The sequence below is a fragment of the Callorhinus ursinus genome, unplaced genomic scaffold (genome assembly GCF_003265705.2).
Source record: "Callorhinus ursinus isolate GAN/ISIS: 27379988/994484 unplaced genomic scaffold, GSC_fseal_2.0 scaffold14, whole genome shotgun sequence".
NCBI classification, from domain to species: Eukaryota; Metazoa; Chordata; class Mammalia; order Carnivora; family Otariidae; genus Callorhinus; species Callorhinus ursinus.
In genome coordinates this window covers 34425921-34448092 of record NW_027397076.1, presented here as the reverse complement: position 1 = coordinate 34448092, position 22172 = coordinate 34425921, and the positions used below count along the sequence as shown (strand labels likewise).

Genomic DNA, 22172 nt, shown 5'->3' with positions numbered 1-22172 from the left:
TGTATGTGTATATGTATATGTATATATATATATATATACACATATAATATAATATATATATAATATATTACTGCTTAGGTCAAGGCCAAAAGCTATATATATATTATATATATATATATATATATATATAAATATATAAAATATATATATATTTTTTACTATGGCTCCTGATGTGAAAGGCAAAAATAGTATTATTTTTAATAATATTTTCTATCCTAGCCTCATATTTTTTCTCATTCTACATAATCTTAGGAAATCTCATCCACTCCCATGGTTTGAATTGTTACCCATATGGTGACGACTCCCAAATTTAAACTTGCAGTTCAGATCTCTCTTCTATTTTTGCAAATGACATCTCTCCCGGCATGTTCCACCCAATTCTCAAGAGGCCCAAATTGGACTCCTCAGCTACCTCCCCATAACCTCCTTACGGTCCTCTGTTTCTCTTGGTCCAAGTCAGAAACGTGGGTTGTCACTGTTATTCTACTACATGTAATCAAACATGGGTCTTATAATTTTTATGTCCTAAAACTTGTATCTCTTCCATCTATCCACTTCTCTCACTTCTCTATACACTGCCACTCCCCTAGGACAATATCATCCCTCATCACCTGACCAGTGCCTTGCTTTCTCACCTCCCACACTATATCTGGCATATTCTCATAGAAGCCCCACGCAGATGGCCCTTCAGGGGCTCTCCATAATTCTAAACACCTTAACAAGGGATACAAGGCCCTTCATGATTTGGTCCATGTACTTACTTGGCCATATGGCTCATCTTTATTCTAGCATACCACACCATGTGTAGGTCCTCAAATGTGCCATGCTTTCTCTCACCTCCAGGCGTTTTTTCTGCTGAAACCAAGTCAACATCTGTGTGGCCAGTATGACTTCTTAGTGTCTATTTAAATGTTACTTTTTCCTGGAAGCCTTCCCTGACTCTTCATGTTTGCTCCTAACACACCCCTTTTTATTACTTTTATTTTTTAGAAGTTATCATGTTGTAATTGTCTTTTTATTTCTCAGTCTCTTTCACTAGATTATATGCTTCTTGAGGTTGGGGGCTCTATCTATCTTGCTACTGAATTCCCATTTTCTAACACAGTGCTTGGCATATGGTTGGAGAGACACATATATGAAATAGAGGCACAGGAGGGCCCAGTACAGAAGCCCAGGCCCACAGCTAAATGAGTGGTTATGGGAATGGAAGGCATCTGATAAGTACTGTATCACAGTAGAGAAGGCATAAGGCTTGGAGCCAGACAGACCTAGATTTGAGTTATAGCTCTCGGTCTTATTACATGCACACTTGATAATGTTTTATAAGCCTTCTGAGCCTTACTTTCCTCATCTGTAAGATGGAAATAATGATCTCTATCTTCTAGTGTGACTAGAGATCATTTTAAATGCCTGGCAGATAGCAGGTGCTTTTAGTTTATTTGTGTTTTAAAAGTAATATATCATTGGTAATATTAATATAAAGAGACACATTATTCCTTGATTTGTTACTTGTTCTTGTAACAGATGAAGTAAATGGCATAGGCGTTCATTTTTAAAAGAAATTTGAGAAGGGTAAATTTTACAGAAAATAGTAAATATGTACATGTAAATAGTTACAGAAGTCCACTTGTTAAAACTAAAGTTTTTATATCCTTTAGCAGCATGAAAATTTATTCAAATGATCTGGTTCCTAATGACCTTTCATTTGTTCTGAAGAGCTCTATTATGCAAGAAAAATGCAAAAAGAAAATATGAAAAGGGCTCTTGAAACCACATTGAATTATGGCTTTGAATTTGGATATTTTTGACTTGTGAATAGCTAAGTAGGTCCATCTGCCATCCCACTGTGGAGAACAATTTGGCTCTTCTCCAGGTGGGCACTCACCTGTCCGCCCAACTGCATCTATCTGGTTCGTTAGGGAGCCGCTGACCGAGGCGATCACAATCTGGTACTGTTCCCCAGCCTCCAGCCTGTGGAATGTGTGCTCCGAGACGTGTTTGGAGATAGTCTGAGACTCAACCTTTTGATTCTGCCTGAATGCTGACACTGTGTAGGAGTCAACATCACCCCCACCAGGAGTCCAGTTGACTGTCAGGCTGTCTGTCGCCCCATTGGGAGAAACATGGATATTTTTGACAGCGCTTGGAACTAAAAAGGAAAATAAATTTAAAAGTCATCACTTAGAGAACGAACTGTGGAAATTTTCAACCAAAATTGTCATGCTTCTTATATTTTGGTATGTACTGAAAGAATTCACTTTCATGTATTGATACAATTTTTCTCGGGCTTTTTCACCTGAACTGAATTCGACAGGGGAAATTTAGAGGGACATCGAAGCCAGCAAGTAGAAATGAAGGATGCCGGTAGTAGAGCGAGGGGCTAGTTAGATTGCCTTGGTCCAAGTCTTGGTTTCCTCATTTACTAGCTCGGGGACTATAGGCAAATCACTTATGCTCTGTCAGTTTCAATTTCTTCATCAGGAAAATGGCAATTATACTAATAGTGACCAGCCCACAGAGTTGTGAGGATTGAACAAAATGTCCACATAAAGTGCTTTGCTGTGGGTCTGGTTCATGGTAAACTGTCAATAAATGTTAACAATCATAACAACACTCCTAACAGAGTTCCAAAGGAAACCCAACCAACAGAGTTATTTTTATTTAATCTGTGTGCCTCACAAGCACGAACAATTCCATCAGTCCAATGGCATTTCTCTGAAAGCTCTTTTTCTTACCCTGCACCGTACTTTACTTTTGTTAATCCAGCATGGGCAACATCATGGGCACCATCAAGATAACCTCGCTTCTTGCCATCTCCCTTTTACCTTGGAATCCTCAACCCAAACGCCTGGCTACCCAACATGCTAAATACACCACCACATCTACTCAAGTTCAAGAGCCACATTTCAAATTACCTGTGAAGCCTTCAATGAAGGCTGACTGCTGTACTTCCCCACTGATGGTCAAGACAAGAATTTTATACTGGCGCCCTGGCGTCAGGGAGGTGAATCGATACTCAGTTGCAGTATTTATGAGGTGAAAAGGAGGAAATACTTTCATATCATTGAAGAGTAGCTGGATCTCATATTGGTCAACATCCCCATCAGCTCGTGACCAAGTCACCAGGAGGTCCTCAGTGCTCCTATTCCGCAATGTTAGATCCCTAACAGGCTCTGGGACTAGGGAGGAATATGAGAAGACACTTCAGGAAAGTGACTGATCAAAGTTTACCTACACAATAATTTATGAATCACATTCAAGGAACTGGCAAACATCTATCTCTCTTCCTCAAATAAACCACTTGAACTTCTTCATGCATAATTAAATAAGAAAAATTGGAAGCAACTATTAAAATTGCAATTTTTTTCCTGACATAAATCTTCTATGCTAAGTGTTGGTGGGATATAATTATAAAATGAATTATGACCTCAATCATAAGATAAAACAGGATGTCTAGAACTTTAAATGCCACAGTGCAGGAGGACAGGGAAGAAAAATGGGACAACTGGCCTTCTTGCTCCCCGACTGTGCTTGCTTTTATCTACCAATAAATATTCTGTAATTATAGGCCATGGCTTGGCTGAATGATATTAGCTCCAAGTGAGACTGGGAATGCAATTTACTGATCAGGAAGCAGAGAGAATTCAAGGTTCAGATATTTTATTTACTCTATGACCTTCAAGTCCCAACCAACCGTCAGATTTTACAAGCTTTCCACTTACTTGTTCTTCCATTCCCTTGTTCACTGGCTTCATACTGTCCACTTCTTGTACTAACAGTAACGCTGTACAACCGTCCAGGGACTAACTTAACAAATACACACTCATTTTCAGCCTTGGGGATGCTTTTGGTTTGAATGAAGTTGTTTTTGTTTTTAATGGTGACTTCATAGTGATCAAAGTCTCCAGTAGCATGCACCCAGGATACCTTTAAATAGTCACTCCTGGCCGAGTTGCTAATACTGACTCCCTGGACCTTGTCAGGCACTGAAAAAGAGAACAGAGAATAGCTGAAGATGTAGTGAGCCTAAGGGAGTAATTGATCACAGATGACACCCTGGGACAGTGAAGGTAAATGAGTAGATTTTTTTTGGGTGGGCATTTAAAAAGTTCTAGAACTTTAGATCACACGTTTCCAGAGGGGAAAGACTGTTACACTACCTGGAGTGATTAGATGGATCTTTTAACAGAACCCGATGAATTAATTCTAATCTTGTTTCTTGCCTACACAAAATGTCATGTACAAGATGGAACATTAAATATGATAAGTGATGATTAATATGAATTGATGGCAATGTTATTAATAATTCCAACATACCTTAGTGACTCAAGATGCGATAAAAAGTTACCAAGAAGAGTATAAACAATCCAAAAGAAAAATGGAAGAAGAGGAAACACATAATTAATACATGAAGAGATGTCTAACATCATTGGTGATCAAGGAAATGCAAGTCAAGACCATGGCAAAATACCATTTTATATCTATATGGTTGGCAAAATTTAAAAACCTAATAAGACCAAGTCTGAGACAGGATGCCCAACCATGGAAGAGCAGATGAATGGACTGGTATATATAAACAGTGAGATTATATAGCAGTCATAATTAATTTCTATTTAACTCAAAATGCAAAAATAATGGATTTTTGCCTTTAACATCAAAACACAAAATATAAGTAAATCTTATCAATGTAATATTAAGTGAAAAACTAAGTCTCAGGAGATTACATACTGCATAAAATAACCTTTTCAAAAATAATGTTAGAACAACTAAAATTTTTAAACCCATAATTTTAGGACTACGTAAATACTAAAACTATGCAAGATGAGGCAAGAAGAGATGAAAAGAGGAGCCAGGATGATGGCTACCTTGGGATGAATCAGTGAGGGAACCACACGATTTGATACAGATTGCTGTCAAGATTCTAGCTTTTATTTTGGGTAGTGGTTTCTCATGTGCCTATTACATTATTAAAAATGATTAATTAAATGCCTAAATTAAATGGAAACCTAAAAAATAAATAATAGTGACAAAACAGGGTTTCTTGAACCAAGAATTATGATTAATCCAATTCTGTGCACCTGAGGATCTCCCAATAAATATATAAACAAATAAATAATGTGCACCTCTGGTTTTTCCCTCAACCAATCTATCAGTTGATCAATCAATTGGACAAAGCCCATGTCCAAATCTCCCTCAAAGCAGGAAATGACCCAGCAATTTCAGTATATTGGCATCTAAGCTGTATTTTCCATGATGCTTCTCACATCTACAAGTTGCATCTTATTATCGTCTGTTAGTATATGTGTACTGGTTAGTTATTGTATTAGAATAGAGCTCACTGCAGATATGGAGCCAGGTCAGGTATGCTTTCTTCAAGATATTTACCTGAACCAATTACAATGTAGCTAGAATTTATTCATCACAGAGTAAAGGAAAAGAAATTCTGAAGTTTTTATGCATGGGCTAAGTAAGAAAACTCAGTGACCCAGGCAATTTATTGAAGACAAAGCAACTGTTACAGGAAGAAAAACCAGACTGCATACCATGCTAAGTCAATAAGGGGCTCTTCAGGTGGAATTAGAGGTAATTTGTGAGACCTGTCTTGCTGCACGATGAGATGATGTGATACAGAATTAGAAATATTGGTATTCTCACCCAAAATGTAGAACAAAAGCATTAGAAAAGGAAAAGGGCTTTGACACAATCATCCAAAATTACCAAGACAGCATCTCAGACACAACTCTATAGTTAAACTGATTTGTTGGGGGCAATGGATTGCCTTGATTAGTCATGCATCAAATCCAAGTTCATGTTGGTAAAGAGTCAAGAAGGTGCTTTGAATAAAGGATCTTTTTTTTTTTTTTTGGCATTTAAAGACAATCTTAGCAAAAGGCCTGCAATATGAAGGTCAGATGGATAGGAAACATTCATGAGTTGACCTGGAGGGGAAGCAAGTGGTTAGTAGGATGACATATCCTCTGATTCTGGTGATTTTTAGGTTCCAAGCTGATCAACATAAGACACTGACATAAGGCTGCTTCGTAAATGGAAATCTACTTTTCAGATCTCAGGCATTATTGTGATCATCAGTATAATTAGGTTTTAAGTCATTTGAGGGTAGGGAATAGCTCTTTATATCCCCGACCAGTGCTTTCAGGGATAGCATGATGTAATGGAAATAGTACTGGAACTAGATTGAGGTTGATTACTGGTCAGCCATGTGAGCTTGGAAAAACTAAATTTCTCTCTGGGACTTTATCTCCAAAAGAGATGGGATTAGATCAATTTACGGACACTTTCAGTGTTAGCATGCTGTAGCAATGTAAATCAGTGGTTCTTAACATTTTTGAGGTCATAGAAACTTTGAGAATCTGGTAAGAGCCACCCACTCACTCCCTAAAGAAACACACATACCTTTCCTATCTGCAACAACTTCATGGACAGTTTTGGTGGTTATGACATTCCTAACGTCTATCCACTAGCTTAAAACTGCTGATCTAAGGGAATTCCAATTATTAATTCATTATACATCTATTGAGTGCCTATTGGATTCCAGATCCTGTGCTAGGTAATAGGATGATGTCAATTGTCCTGATCCTCGTGGAAAAAATAACATTTTTTCATAGTTTTAGATTTTTATAAGGTCTTTGAGTCCAGAAGATGATTGGCTAATTCTTGCATTCAGCAGCAACAATAAAATTATGGGTGCTTATATGGGCCAGGTATTGAGAGAAACACAAAAAAGATATCGTTCCTGACGTCAAGGCAATCACAGGGAGAGAGATGTAAATGACTGCAATGAATACTAAATGACTCCTAGAAAAAAATGAATGGGAATTTAGAGGGACACACGACACAGCTGTGAATACTAAGCATGATGGAGTTAAGTGGATAGAGGAGCAAGGTAGGAGACCCATTATAAATTTAAGTAATAAGAACCTTTGTTCAGGCTATTGGCAAGAAAAGCAAAATAAAGACATATCAGTGAAAACTTTTGTGGGAGGTCAATTAGCAGATCCTAGCAAAGGATAACATGTGTCAAAAGTGATTTCGACATGAGAGACGATGGACTCTGAGAAACAAACTGAGGGTTCTAGAGGCTCCCCTCTAGAACCAGGGTTAGCTAACCAGGGTTAGCCCGGTGATGGGTATTAAAGAGGGCACGTTCTGCGTGGAGCACTGGGTGTTATGCACAAACAATGAATCATGGAACACTACATCAAAAACTAATGATGTAATGTATGGTGATTAACATAACAAAAAATTTAAAGAAAAGTGATTTTGAAATTTTCAGTTTAGATGAGTGTGAATACACTTTGGTTTTGGAAATTTGACAAATTCATTTTTTTTACAGTATTTTTTTAAATTTCTTTTTTGTTATTATTTTTTCCAGTTTTATTGAGAAGTAATTGACATATATCACTATATAAATGTAAGGCATATAGCATGATGGTTTCCTTTACATATATTATGAAATGATTGCCACAATTGGTTCAGCTAGCATCTATCCGCTCATATAGACATAATAAAAAGAAAAGAAAGAAGAAAAGAGGAGAAAAATGTTCTTACTATGATGATAACTCTTATGATTTAATCTCTTAACAACTTTCTTATATATCACACAGCATGTTAGCTATAGTCATCATGGGGCACATTACAAACCTAGCACTTATGTATCTTATAACTGGAACTTTGTACCTGTTGACCATCTTCCTTCAGGTCCTCCTTCCCCCACTCTCTGCCTCTGCCTTTTTCTATGAGTTTGCTTTTGCTTTAGTTTTAGATCCTACATGTAAGTCAGGTCATAGAGTATTTGTCTTTTCCTTTTGACTTATTTCACTTAGCATAATGCTTTTAAGATCCATCTACATTGCAGCAAAGGGTAGGATTTCCTCATTTTTATGGCTGAATACTATTCCATTGCATAGATATACACCTTCTTTATCCATTCATCCATGGATGGACACTTAGATTGTTTCCATGTCTTGGCTATTGTAAATAATGCTGCTGTGAACACAAGGGTGCAGATATCTTTTTGAGCTAGTGATTTTTGTTTCCTTTGGATATATTCCCAGAAGTGGAATGTTTGGATCTTGTGGTAGTTTTTAAATTTTTTGAGGATCTTCCATACTGTTTTCCATAGTAGCTATACCAATTTACACCCCCAAGAGTGCACAAGTGTTGCCTTTTCTCCATGTCCATGCCAGCATTTGTTATCTCTTGTCTTTTGATGCTTGCCATTCTAACGTGCAAGAGGAAATATCACATTGTGGTTTTAATTTGCATTTTCCTAATGACTAGTGATATTGACCATCTTTTCATGTATGTGTTGGCCTTTTGTATATCTTCTTCGGAGAAGTGACTATTCAGGTCCTTTACCTATTTTTTAATAGGGTTATTTACTTTTTTGCTATTGAATTGTATGAGTTCTTTATATTTTAGATATTAACCCATTACCAAATATATGGTTTGCAAATATATTTTCCCATTCCATAAGTTGTTTCTTCACTTTGCCGATGGTTTCTTTTCCTGTGCAGAATCTTTTTAGTTTGATGTAGTCTCAGTTGTTTGTCTTTGATTTTTTGCTTATGCTTTATGTGTCATATCCAAAAAATCACCACCAAGACCCATGTCAAAAAGCTTTCTTCCTATGTTTTCTTCTAGGAGTTCCATATTTTCAGGCCTTACATTAAACTTTAACTTGTTTCATAAACAAATGAATTTAATTCATTTTGAGTTAATTTTTTGTGACTGGTGTAAGATAGGGATCTGGTTTAATTCTTTTACATGTGCACATCCAATTATCCCAGTACATTTACTGAAGAGACTGTCTTTTCTACATTGAGTAGGCTTGACTCCCTTGTCAAAAGAACCCTGACATTTTTTTCCTTTAAATTTTTTATTGTTATGTTAATCACCATACATTACATCATTAGTTTTTGATGTAGTGTTCCATGATTCATTGTTTGTGTATAACACCCAGTGCTCCATGCAGAACGTGCCCTCTTTAATACCCATCACCAGGCTAACCCATCCCCCCACCCCCTCCCCTCTAGAAAGAACCCTGACATTTTTAAATGCAAATATCAACCCATAGCTCAGCAGGAAAGGTTTGACAAAATATTAATGTTAACCTTAAGCAGAAACCTTAGATGTAAACCCCAAAAGCGTAAGTATGTTGGGAAAATGGTAGCCATTTAAATTTAATTCTTTCCAGAACATCGAAGACCTGACATTCATTGCCTTTGCTAAGATTTTGCTTCTGGTCCCAGAACAATAAAGGTTCACATTTTCACCTTGTGTGAAAAAGAATGAACAGTGGACTTTGACCAAATAGACATTTCAGGAAGGATTTTAGGACAGAGAATTTTGTAAGCTGTGGACCCATTTAGAACTGGGTTTAAATACAGAAACACATTGGCTGTTTAGCAAGTTAAACAGCTGAGTAAGTTATTTAACCTCCCTGAACCTTGATTTCTTGATCTGCAAAGTGGGAATAATGACAATGACCTCCATAAGGAAATTCCAAGAATTAAGTTAGTTAACATACATAAAGTCAGTGTCTGGCAACCAAAAAGTACTCCCTGAACAGAAAACACTTGTTACTATGTTTGAATATAATATGAATTCTAGCCATGAGAGTAGTGTTCATCTTACTTTAAAGGAAACATCTGCTCACATAAGGATTTTCTAGGGTCAAAATTTGAAGACTGTCACAATTCTGTGATCTCAACAGCCTGTAATCCTATCATTACAGAAATGTTGCAGATCTGATGCTTTGAGCCACATAGCCAGCCACTTCTTTTTTTCTTTCTTTTTTTAAGACTTTATTGATTTATTTGACACACACACAGAGAGAGAGAGAGAGAGAGAGAGAGCACAAGCAGGGGGAGCGGCAGGCGGAGGGAGAGGGAGAAGAAGGCTCTCCGCTGAGCAGGGAGCCCGAAGCGGGGCTTGATCCTAGGACCCTGGGATCATGACGTGAGCCCAAGGCAGACGCTTAACTGACTAAGCCAGCCAGGTGCTCCTAGCTAGCTACTTCTTACAGAGTCTGGCTCTCCTTAGAACCTTACCTGTTCGCTCCTGGCTGAAGGAATGGTTTTCATACTTCCCGCTCCTCGTAGTTATGGTCACATTGTAGAGGCGGCCCGCAGTAAGGGAGCTGAAGGAACATTCACTGACAGACTTGGCAATAACGAGGGACTGAACGACCCTGCTGCCATGAGAGAGTGTCACCACATAGTTATCCACATCTCCAGGAGCCGGCAGCCAGGAAATGCTCAGGTAGTCATTGCGACCAGAATTGTTTACCGTCACTCCACTCACACTGGAAGGGACTGGGATTGAAAAGGGGGAGAAAATTTGAAAAAGAAAGTACAGTCAAAAGTCTGGAGTCATCTACCGTGGTCAGCAAAAACAGTGTGGACTCAGGAAATCTCATCTGATTACCTAAGAGGTCAAAGACGTGTGAGGATTTCACCTTAGCTCCTGGAAGCTGAGTGTTCTTGGATCAGCAAGGCTAACCCAAATGAAAATGCAAGGAGGTCTTTTGGGTGCCTCATAAATATAAGGATGCCACTACTGCATTTTTATAGTGTTGCTGTTTGCAAAGTATTTTAAGTGGAGGCATTTTTATGTGAATGTGTCAGAAGGTTCCCTCTGTAGGAAAAGGAACAAACATAACAATCCAAATGAATCCGTTCGAACCAAACTAATCAATAAGCAAAGACGTTTGAAGGGAAAGATGAAGAATGCCATACCTTTTCTAAAGAGCTTAGACTTTGGGATAGCTTTGATCTTCCTGTGATGAAATTATTTATTCCTGGGGAGTCTAATAACGAACTGGAGGAGAGGTGTTGCATCTACCCTTTACAAAGCATTTCCTGCCCTCTAGTGGCAAGAAATAAACCTAAAAGCCTATCCTGAAAACAACAAATCCGGTGATTGACCCAACAGTGGGCATAAAGAGCTATTGCGGTGATAATGGCCATTATCGTTTGCTTATTTTAATTGGGGTTTAGTGCCACAAACATTTATTGAGAACTTACCATTTGCCACATATACAAAAATGGAAAAGATGTGGATGCCTTCAAGGAGCCTCTTGGCTAGATGCAGTATGCAAATTAATCATTGTGGTATTGAACAGTAGTTATACACGTACCAGAAATAAGTGTACAGTAACTAGTACTGCCTGTAGTAAATATCAGAATAAAATCCTGTAGTGTATGTGAACTGCACTACTGTTTTCATCATTGGTTCACTACTGCAGCTAAATATTTTCATATAATTGTCAATATCACTATATCACGTACAATGGACAGGATCCAGCTAGATGAACTCTGAGAATCCTCCTAATTTAATATGCTCCGACTTTGTGATTTAAGCCTCCAAGTCTTTGCACTTACAAGCACTTGTCCATCACCAAAAATTATAAATAGCACATACTGAGCAGCTCTGCTAATGCTGTTCCATGTATATGAACGTTACCTACACATAAAGTTGAACATTTTAGCCATAATATTTCTATATTGATGTCTTCCTCCCTCCCTTCCTCCTTCCTTTCCCTTTATTTAACAAGTTGTACATCCCTTGGTTGCTCTCAAAAGAATTATGCTTGTTTTTCAAAACTTCTAGAAATATTTGCAACTACTAACATTTTATTAGAAAAGATACAATTATCAAATGTTTTGTCAAAAATATAAATTCATGTTTACTAAAAAAACAGATTTAAAATTTGTTTTTCCTTTAGAACCAGCATTTTCTTAGGTTGGAACTAGATTTGTTAAGTGTATCTGATATCTTTAACTTTGAATATTTTGCCACCTTCTCTAGGCTGGGCAGGTTTACTTATATGTTTCAACTCTGTGGAAATAGAAGTGAATAAGAAAACCTTTCAAAACCTTTCAACTATTTCAGCACTGACCAACATTTCAGCAATTTGAGTAGATGGCAATGATTATCAAGGCTTTAGTCATTGAATGTTTCACAATCTACCACATATAAAATTTACTAACCTAGGCATGTTTCAAAATCTCTAGTTATTGTGTTTCTCTAGTAGTATCCCCTTTCCCCCCTGCACTCTTAATGTGCTTGAGTAAAATAACTCGTGCTTATGTTTATTCATATTTTGCCCTCTCCTCAAAACCTTATGATCATTCTTCAAAGAATTTCTTGTCTTGTTTTTGCATACTTCTGTTATATACTGTGGGTCAAATACTGATACCTCTGCTACAATTAAAATAGAGGCATAAAAACAAAGCCCCACTCATTTCAAGTGGTACGAGGTGCCAAACTATGTCAGCATATCACAGTAAGTTGGAAAGCCCTAGATGTATTTTAAAATTTGGGAATTAACTTGTGTGGCAGAATCTGACTAGTTGTTAAGCAAACTATTTCCTTTTCCTCTTGGACACGCAGCTAGGTTATATTTCCCAGTCTCCCCTGCTGTGAAATGTAGCCATTTAACTGTGTTCCCACCAATGGAACATGGGGGTAAGTGATGTGTCTACTTGCTGGTCGGGTCATCTTCCCCCACCCAATGATCTCTATTCTCTGGGGAAATGGACAGAGCTCTGAGGACCTAGAGGAAGGAAGAGCCACAGATGGTAGGAGCCTGGATCCCTGAATTACTGCTTGGGAAAGAACCAACTCATAGGGCTGTCTAATCAGGAATCCCCACGTTGTCCAGTTGTGTAAGCAGGAAATAAGTCAGTCTGATCTGACTAATACAACTGCACCTTGCTGAGAAATGGGTGCAAGGCCCTTCCCAAGCCTCTTCTCAGCTTTCTTGTTATTTCTCCTTCCCTACTCCGACAGGGATAAATTGGACTAAGTTAGTGGGGATGGATTAGAAACTGGAGGCTTCAAGATATAAGTTAATGGCAGAGGTAGGACCAGAATCTGGGCCTCCTGATTCATTCCCAAGCTAAGCTTTTCAGTCCCTGACCCCCGATTATGCTACACCAATGGCTGGTGCCAAGAAGTACTAAAAGAGAAGAAGGAAGGCATTGGGAAGAAGGATGTAGGTAATGTCAGCTGCCACAGAATGAGAAAAATGGCACATATCAGTGAATTTCTACCAAAACTATGAATTATCTTTTCAATGACTTAGTTGCATTTCTGGGAGAGCTAATGAAGTTAATGTTCCTTGGGTTCATTAAGTAGATAAGATTCATGATTTTAAAAAAGGGACATATCTATGATGCCTGCAGCTGATACTCAGAATCCAAGCTTCAGAAATGCAGAAGGAGGAGCCTGAAATCCAACTTATAATCATATAGAATTAAGTAGGCAAATTCACTGACCTGATTCTGAGTTCATTAATAATTATCAAAGCTTCTACTCAATGTCTTTAAATTTTTTTCTTTCTAAGAAACTGGAACATAAATTTTATATTGTTTATTTATATTCCTTCTTGGTCTTGTGTAGAAATTTGTATTTCCTTCTTTGGTGCCAGCCGTGTCTGACACAGATGATCCTATGCCACTTGTTTGTTGACTTAGCTCTTTGCCCTATTTGACTGTGATCTCTCCAAGGTCAGGAAACATTGTTTAGGTGGTTATAATATTAAGCACTTGTTTAATGTTGCTCAGGAAAACATACATGATTTGGGAATTTTATTAACTCCACTTTGGACCACAGAAGTTGGAGATCATTTCCTTACTATGTCTTGAAACAAGAATATGAAAGGGAGTGGAATAGACTTTTTTTTTAAAAGCCTCATTACTTGTTTATCTTAACTGGGGCATAAACATTACGGAAATCGTCAACTGAATGAGGGGATAAGCTTAGGCGTCAAATGACCATTATGTTACTACAAAGGTTTTTCTAGAAGTTCTGACACCTTTAGGCGAGATTTGAGAAAATTCAGAATTCATTCTTGCCTACCCTCATCCACCCCCCCCACCAGGTTCCACTGTTAGGAGAGCAACACGTATGGATGGTTAGTACTGAAGCCTGGCTTGTAGGAAAGTCAAAGATGGATGTGTTTTTCGGGTGCTTCAGAGCATCCTACAGTACACTCTGGAGGCTCCCAGTGCCCTTCTTACCTGTCCTTCCCTCCACCACCACTTGTCGGGACGAGATCCCGCCGCTCACCGTGGTGACCACCACAGAATAGAGGCCGCCCGATTTGAGGGAGTGAAAGCTGTATCTGCTGGTCTCACTGGAGACACTTTCATTTTTGATGACCACGTTTTCATGGATCAGTAAGACTTGGTAGAATTCTATGTCTCCCAGGGCCTGGGTCCAGTTAGTAAACAGACTGCTGGTTGTTCCGTGGTTGGCCACATACAAGCCAGTCACTTGGGCAGGAACTAGAACATGGTAGACAAAGAGAAGAAGAAAAACAAAACAGATGACATTTAGTCACCCTGAGGAGGTGTAACAAAATGAGTAAAAAATGGAGGCAGTCTCAAAAATGCTAAAAATATATCTATATTTTTTTGCTATAGACTCTCAGCTCTATTTCTTGTGGCATATGGCAAACTACTCCCATACAGAAGCTGCTTATATGGGAAATCAAAATTACTTCAGATCCATGGATGAGATGATGCATACCTATTAAGTAGTTTTGAATCTACATTTTCAATAATGAAAGAATGTTGTTTTTGAATATTGCCGACTTCATGTGATTTTATCTGTCCTTATCCCATGAAAACTGAGAGCCACATTATCTACCTGAGCTGATGGTTGTTAGGGGGTGGTATTGGGAAATCCCTTCCACCTGATGATTAGGTTGTAGTTTAGAAAACTGGTTAATTCTTTACTGGCACATTCTCAAGAGCACCATTATTATTATACATGAAAATGCTACAGTAGTATGAATTACATCATATAATAATAGTAATAATAATAATAATAATGATAACCACAACAACTAGTAGTGATAACTATTGAGTGCCTGCTATGTGCCAGTTTTTAGAAATTATATTATATATATATTATTATTATTATATTATTTGATACTCATTCAAAACTCTATAAATCTGATTTCATTATTCTCTTTACTGAGGAGGAAACCAAAGGCCACACAGAGTAAGTAATTTAGCTTATTATCAGAGTGCTAACAAATAGTCATCCAGGAGTCCAAAGCCTGATCTGTCTAACCTGTGAGCTTGTGTCCTTTTCCTAATTAGCAACTATTGTGATTTCTAACCTACCCATTAAAAAAAATCTCTTACACAGATCTTGAAGCTGGTGTTTGATCAACATATATCTTCTTTGTGCCTCTTCCCTGAATTATGGTAATTAAAAGGATTGGGACCTTGGCACAATACTTCTTAGAATTTGTTGACTTTTGGATTAAGATACAAATACACTCATTAAAAAATACTATTGTACAGGAATCAGAAGATTCAATTCTCATTCTAAATTTCATATGGAGGGCGCCTGGGTGGCTCAGTTGGTTGGGTGACTGCCTTCAGCTTGGGTCATGATCCTGGAGTCCCTGGATTGAATTCCACATCGGGCTCCCTGCTCAGCGGGGAGTCTGCTTCTCCCTCTGACCCTCCCCCCTCTCATGTGCTCTCTCTCTCTCAAATAAATAAATAAAATCTTAAAAAAATAAATTCCATATGGAAAGCAAAGGAATTAATATGCCAAATAATTTTGAAAAAGAAGAACAAAGTTGGAGGAGTAACATCATCTGATCTCAAGACTTACTAGAAAGCTACAATAATGAAGGCAATATGATACTGGCAAAAAGATAGACACACAGATCGATGGACAGAAATGAGAGTCCAGAAATAGACTAACACATATAGAGTCAACTGATTTTTTACAGAGATGTGAGGGCAGTTGGGTGGAGGAAGAATAGTTTTTTCAACAAAAGGGCTGGAATTATTAGATGTTCATAAGCAAGGAAATAAACCTTAACCCAAATCTCATACACATATAAAAATGAACTCAAGATGGATTATGCACCTCAATTGAAAACCCAAAACTGTAAAAATTCTAGGGGAAAATCTTTGTGATTTTGTGTAAGGCAGAGATTTCTTCAATATGACACCAAAAGCATGGTTCACGAGAGAAAAAAAATGATAAATTGAACGTCAAAATAAAAAGCTTATTTTCTGTGAAATATACCAATAAATTAATCAAAAGACAAACCACAGTCTGAGAGAAACCATTTCAACCCACATTTCTGACAATGGACTAATATCTGGAATATAAAGAATTCTCAAAATTCAATGATAAAAAACAAATAACCCCATCAAAAAATGGACAAATATTTGAAAATATGTTCTTCCCCAAAGAGGATAAATGAAAGGTAAATAAGCATATGAAAAGATGCTCAAAACCATTAGGAACTAGGGAAAGGCAAATTAAAACCATATGAGATACCACTACATGCTTATTAGAATGGTTAAAAAAAAAAAACCTTATAATACCAAGTGCTGTTGAGATTATGGAGGAACTGGAAATCTCATATATTCCTGGTGAGAAAGTAACATTTTACAACCATTCTGGAAAACAGTTTGGTAGTTTCCTACAAAGTTAAAAATACACTTACCATATGATCCAGCAATGTGAATGTTGGGAATGATGAAAATGATCTTAAGACTAAAAGAGTGCCTTGGACTTCCAATTCCTGCAGTATAGTGGGCAGCATACCCCCAGTAAACACAACTACATGTGTTGGATAAAATATAAAAATGTAGATGTATGAGTGAGTTGTCAAGAATGTAAGGAATTCTCAGAGACTTGATAGTAAGTGATAGGTAATCGGTTCACTGAAGCATACTTTCATCTTGAGGGCATCTTTCAAACATAAATTTAAGCTTTGATTTTACAGCTTTGCTGGATCTATGAAATAGGAGGTAAAGTGTAGGACTTTCACAAACTAAGGAACCTCATAGGTGACCCTGCATAACACTGGATCCTGAAAGGTTACATTCTAAGTATAAGTGAAATAAATATTCCCTCTCTGCTTCTCATATCACCCCAGCCTCCCTGGCACTGGGTGAGAATTCATAACCTCAAAACAGTTTCAGTGAGTTTGCAACCCAAATTCATAAAACCTGGGTGATCAAAAAACCTCAAGTTGACAGTTTAGATTAAAATAGGTCTGGGTTGGGGGAGATGAACCATGAGAGATGATGGACTCTGAAAAACAAACTGAGGGTTCTAGAGGGGAGGAGGGTGGGGGGATGGGTTAGCCTGGTGATGGGTATTAAAGAGGGCACGTTCTGCATGGAGCACTGGGTGTTATGCACAAACAATGAATCATGGAACACTACATCCAAAACTAATGATGTAATGTATGGTGATTAACATAACAATAAAAAATTAAAAAAATAAAATAGGTCTGGGTTGACAGCAGTCCTGTGCACCTCAAAGAATCAAATGAAAAGAAAATTCTTTCTAAAACCCATCTTTAAACAAGACCTCAAAGAATTCCCACAGAGTAAGTTTCCAAGGTATATGACTTTACAGTGAAAAAATCACAAACGCTTAAGGACGTAAAACACCATGTGCAAAAGGCAGCAAACTCAATAGACAACAGGACTGAACTCCTGAAGATTTTGGTATTATAATTATTAGACATAGAAGGTAAAATAAAAATGGTTTATTTACTGATAGCAATAAAGGAGGATAATGGAAATATGACTAAAGACCAACTGAGCACAAAGCAGATTTGGAAAGAGAGCCAAAAAAAATGTTTGAAAGTGAAGAAATGAACAATTAAAACTTAAAACTCAATAGATGGATTTAAAAAAGACTGGACAGAGCTGAAGAAAGAATTAAGGAACTAAAACACAGGGCTTGAGGAAATTATTCAGACTATAGCCCAGAGAGCAAAAACATGCAAAATATGAAAAATATACATAAGTTCTAGACTACCAGAAGGACAATAGAGAGGGATTAGAGAAAAGGCAAGAGGCAATATCAGAGAGTTAATGGCTGAGAATTTCCAGGGTTGATGAAAGATATTTTTAATCTGCAAGTACAGAAATCATCATGATCTCAAGCAGGATAAAGAAGTCTGTATCTAGGTTATTACTATAAACAATAGAACACCAAAGGCAAAGAGTAAATCTTAAAAGCAGTCATAGTAAACAGATTACCCAGAGAGAAGTAGAAATTAAACTGACACCTGACTTTTCAATAGCAAGAATAATTGCCAGAAAGACTACAACAGTATCTTCAATGTGCTGAGAGAAAATAACTTTCTCTCTCTCTTTTTTTGAAAGTAACTTCCAACATAGAATTGTAACCCAGCGAAAATATCTTTCCAGATTGAGAGCTATATAAAGACATACACAGAAAAACAAAAGTGTAAAGAGTTTGTCCCTAAAAACACTAATAAAGAAATTTGGGAGCGATTGGGTGGCTCAGTTGGTTAAGTGTCTGCCTTCAGCTCAGGTCATGATCCTGGGGTCCTGGGATCAAGCCCCACATTGGGCTCCCTGCTCATCAGGTTCCCTCTCCCTCTGCCCCTCCCCTACTCATGTTTGCTCTCTCTCTCTCAAGTAAATAAATAAGTAAAATCTTAAAGAAAAGAAAAGAAAAGAAAAGAAAAGAAATTTGAAGACTGTTCTCCAAAATGAAGGAAAGTAATCCCAAATGGAACTTGTGAGATACAGGAAGGAAAGATGAGAAGATAAGTTGTAATTTTTTGTGGGGTTAAAAAAGGAGAAAGAAATAAAATACAGGACAACAATATATATAAGTTAGAAAAGGGAGTCTTTGATGATTTTGCTTCCTATTTCACTTGAGAAAAAGAAGAGCGTTATCAAAGGATAATTGCCCACCACTACATCTATCTACTTACTGGCATATGCATCCAATACTCTTTTTTCCCCAGCTGACCCTAAAGTTAAACTACTCATGCTCCTTTCTAAAGCCAATTCCTTTACTTGTGCTCTAGATCCCAGAGCTTGTTTCCTCATAGAATAACTGCAGCAATTCTTCCTCTCTCTTTACATCATCGCCATTCCTTTCTCTTCTAGAACATTCCCATCAGCATGAAACTTGTTATTTCTTCTATCCTTAAAATCCTCCTTTCAAATATACTTCCTCTTTCAGATGATGCCCTATTTCTCTGCTCTCTTTTGCAGCAAAACTCCTCGGAAAAGTTGTTCTCTCTGCTCTGCTTCCATTTCAAAATAAAACCAAACAAATTAAAAAACAAAACAAAACAACTAGCAAAGGGTTGCAATTAGTATAATAGAAAACAAACAATAGAAAACATTCATAAAACAATGACCAGTACAAAATAGGCATTCAGTGAACACTTGTAAACTAAATGTTAAGCAATTCAGTAGACAGGATACTTTTTAAAGTCTAAAATTTATAAACAATATTACCTGTTCTTCCTTTAGTTGAAGATGAATTTTTTAAGTCTCCACTAATACTAGTGACTGTAGCAATGTATTTTCGTCCAGGCACCAGGTCAGTAAAAGTGAATTCTTTGGCATCTTTGGGGAGCGACTTGTGGATGAGTAAGAGGTCTCTGTCAGCTAGCGAAATGATGTATTTCTCCCATTCTGCTATGGGAGTCTGCCACATGACGCCCAGTGAGGTTTCATTGGCATGTTTGACACGAAGCTGGAGGACAGCCAGAGGGACTAAGGAAAAAGCAATGGAGACTGTGTCATTGATTTGATTCAGAAATACTCGAGTGTTTCTTAGTTGTTCTCTTCCAACCACAGGAGTATTCCAGTTCAGCATTTCTTTTCTGAAAGTGTATGAGCTCTCAGGAAAAAAAAAAAGCTAATCACAAAAACAGTGTGTGTGTGTGTGTGTGTGTGTGTGTGTTTTCAAGATTTTATTTTTAAGTTATCTCTACACCCAATGTGGGGCTTGAACTCACAACCTCGAGATCAAGAGTTGTGTGCTCCACTAATTGAGTCAGCTAGGCGCCCCAAGCTTTGTTTATATAACCTATCCAGAAAGGAGGATTCAAAAGAATACTATTGGAAAATGCTTCCCTGAGTCATTTATTTTTGACCACATATTACCTTGAGTGTTTATTTCTTCATATGAATTCTATGATATGAAAATATTTAATTCAATCATGTCATCCATAAAACCACTGAGAAAGGTCTATATTTCACTAGTTAGATGAAGTTAGGAGTATTTTTTACTCCATTAGATTGGAAAGACAAAGTGCTGCTTCTCTTCATTTCTGAGGAATGGACACTAATGTATCCATGAAAGGGAGAGTATAGTGGCAAGCCAGAATAGTATCTGATTCAAGACTCCCATTAACCAAAGAATGGAAACTGTTTCCATAGCTTTAAAAGGTTTTATTACAGTTTCTAGGAGACATTGCCAAGAGTAAAGTACTGGTCCCACAAAACGCTAGGGAAACAAAATTATGGAAGAACCAAGTGTGTAAAATTATATTGATTTTTGCATCAAAGAAATTTTCTATAATTCCATTCTAATTGAGTCCCTAAATCTGTATCTTCCTTCTTTAATATATTGAAATGAATTAGATTGATACATCAAAGCCTACCTCAATTAAACTTATTCACCTAGAGGTACTGTTTAAGAAAAGTTTTCCTGATAATTATGCCACCATGCTGAGAGCCCCTAGGCTTCTTGACAGTATTCCAAGTTATTTGAGGTGAGTGAGATAAAATATTGGAGAGGACATAGATGCTTGCTCTGTGAAATGCTAAAAGTAGCTTGGTTTAAGCTTATATCGGTCTTTGATCATTAGCCAAGGGATATTAATATTTGGAAAATGAAGATATGACTGGAAGACCCAGTTGGCAAGCTAAGGAGGTGTCTTGGTCCTTTGCTTTGACAGTCTTCTAAGAAGAACATTGAATCAGAGTAGTTATTTACTTATCAGGCAAGACTAAGAGAGAAGATATTTGAATTTCACTCCAAGTATGGAGTATTCCGTGTCATAGAAATGTTGAGCTTGGAAGGACAATTCTCTTATTTGAAAGTTGAGGAAACAGACTCAGAGGGGTTGTGACTTGCCCAAGGAATTACAGTATAGTGGTGACAGCAAGAACACCAAAACCCATGCCTCCACATCCCTATTCTCTTCTACCCCAAAATCCAAATCTATTCCACTTCCCTTTAATAACATTTCCTTGGTCCATGAAATTCCCTCATGAGTCAACATTAGGTCAAGGCAATGGTTCTCTAACACTGATCACTGGCAAAAAGAATTGTCAGTTGTCTTCTTTTGTGGGAAGGATTCTCCGATTGTTTTCTTCCTATTCTTTTGGTGCTTAAAATGTCTTTCTTTTTATAAAATAATGGACTTACTACTGGAAGCAATTTTAATGTTCTATTTTGACAAAATTAAACATTACCAAAACTAATTCAATCTAAAAGTCTATAATATCTCAAATTCAGGAAACACGGCGGGGGGAGGGAGGCGGGGGGCACGACATTGACAGCTACCTGGGTTACTTGGGAGGAGGGACAAAGTTAAGGTTCTAGCAGTCATTAACACCTTCGTATCTGCTTACCCGTCCTGCCTTGGCAGCGCTTAGAATTCTTCAGATTTCCACTCTCAACAGTGACTTCTACTTCATACTGTCTTCCCGGTATGAGCCCCACATCATCTATGGCATAGTGTGTTTCCTCCTTTCCCACGGTGATGTTGAGCAGCACGACAGAATCATTGAAGAGCAGGATACGATACTGCTCCCAGTCTCCAGCAGGGGGCGACCAGCTCACTACTAGGGACCTTATCGAACCATTGCTGTTTACCTCCAGGTTCCCAACTTTCTCTGGAACTAAACGGTGAAATGATGTCAAAAAGGAGATTCTAAAAACCAAAAGTAAGGATACTTATTCACTTTTCATGGGCAACAGTAGATAAGAGACCTAATACCTGCAATTCAAAACATTTCTATCCCCTCCTGATGTTTGTGGATTGCAAATGAGTATACTTTCCTCATTTTGGAGACATCTGACACTCAAGAAATGTATGCTAAAATCATCTAGTAATATCAGTAATGCAATCTTCTGTAACACTGTCAATAACCTAGCGATATGAGCACTGTGTTTTATTCGCTGCACACCAGCCCTAGAGACAATATTGATGTTGCTTCTAATGATGTTGACATTGATGGATGCAGTGTCTTTTGGTGGAGACACCGCATGTTGTGATCATGAAACATTCCTCCCTTTTCCAACTGACAAGATTAATCTTCTTGCAATATAGCTCTGGTCCAATTATTCCTTTGCTTAAAAAC

At 37.6% G+C, this 22172-nt stretch overlaps 1 protein-coding gene across 4 annotated transcripts in view; it reads right to left on the bottom strand.

Moving 5' to 3' along the window:
- Positions 1–22172, bottom strand: part of PTPRB (protein tyrosine phosphatase receptor type B) — a 113303-nt gene that overhangs the window by 45417 nt on the left and 45714 nt on the right. For 3 of the 4 annotated variants that reach the window (XM_073900660.1, XM_025882866.2, XM_073900662.1), the window contains 7 exons: positions 21441–21710; positions 19311–19571; positions 14049–14315; positions 10074–10337; positions 3723–3986; positions 2916–3179; positions 1886–2149 (listed from right to left, as the gene is read on the bottom strand). In XM_073900660.1, coding sequence (XP_073756761.1) covers positions 1886–2149; positions 2916–3179; positions 3723–3986; positions 10074–10337; positions 14049–14315; positions 19311–19571; positions 21441–21710 — 1854 coding nt within the window. The remainder of the gene's footprint in view (positions 1–1885; positions 2150–2915; positions 3180–3722; positions 3987–10073; positions 10338–14048; positions 14316–19310; positions 19572–21440; positions 21711–22172) is intronic. The other variant, XM_073900661.1, reaches the window with a different exon arrangement.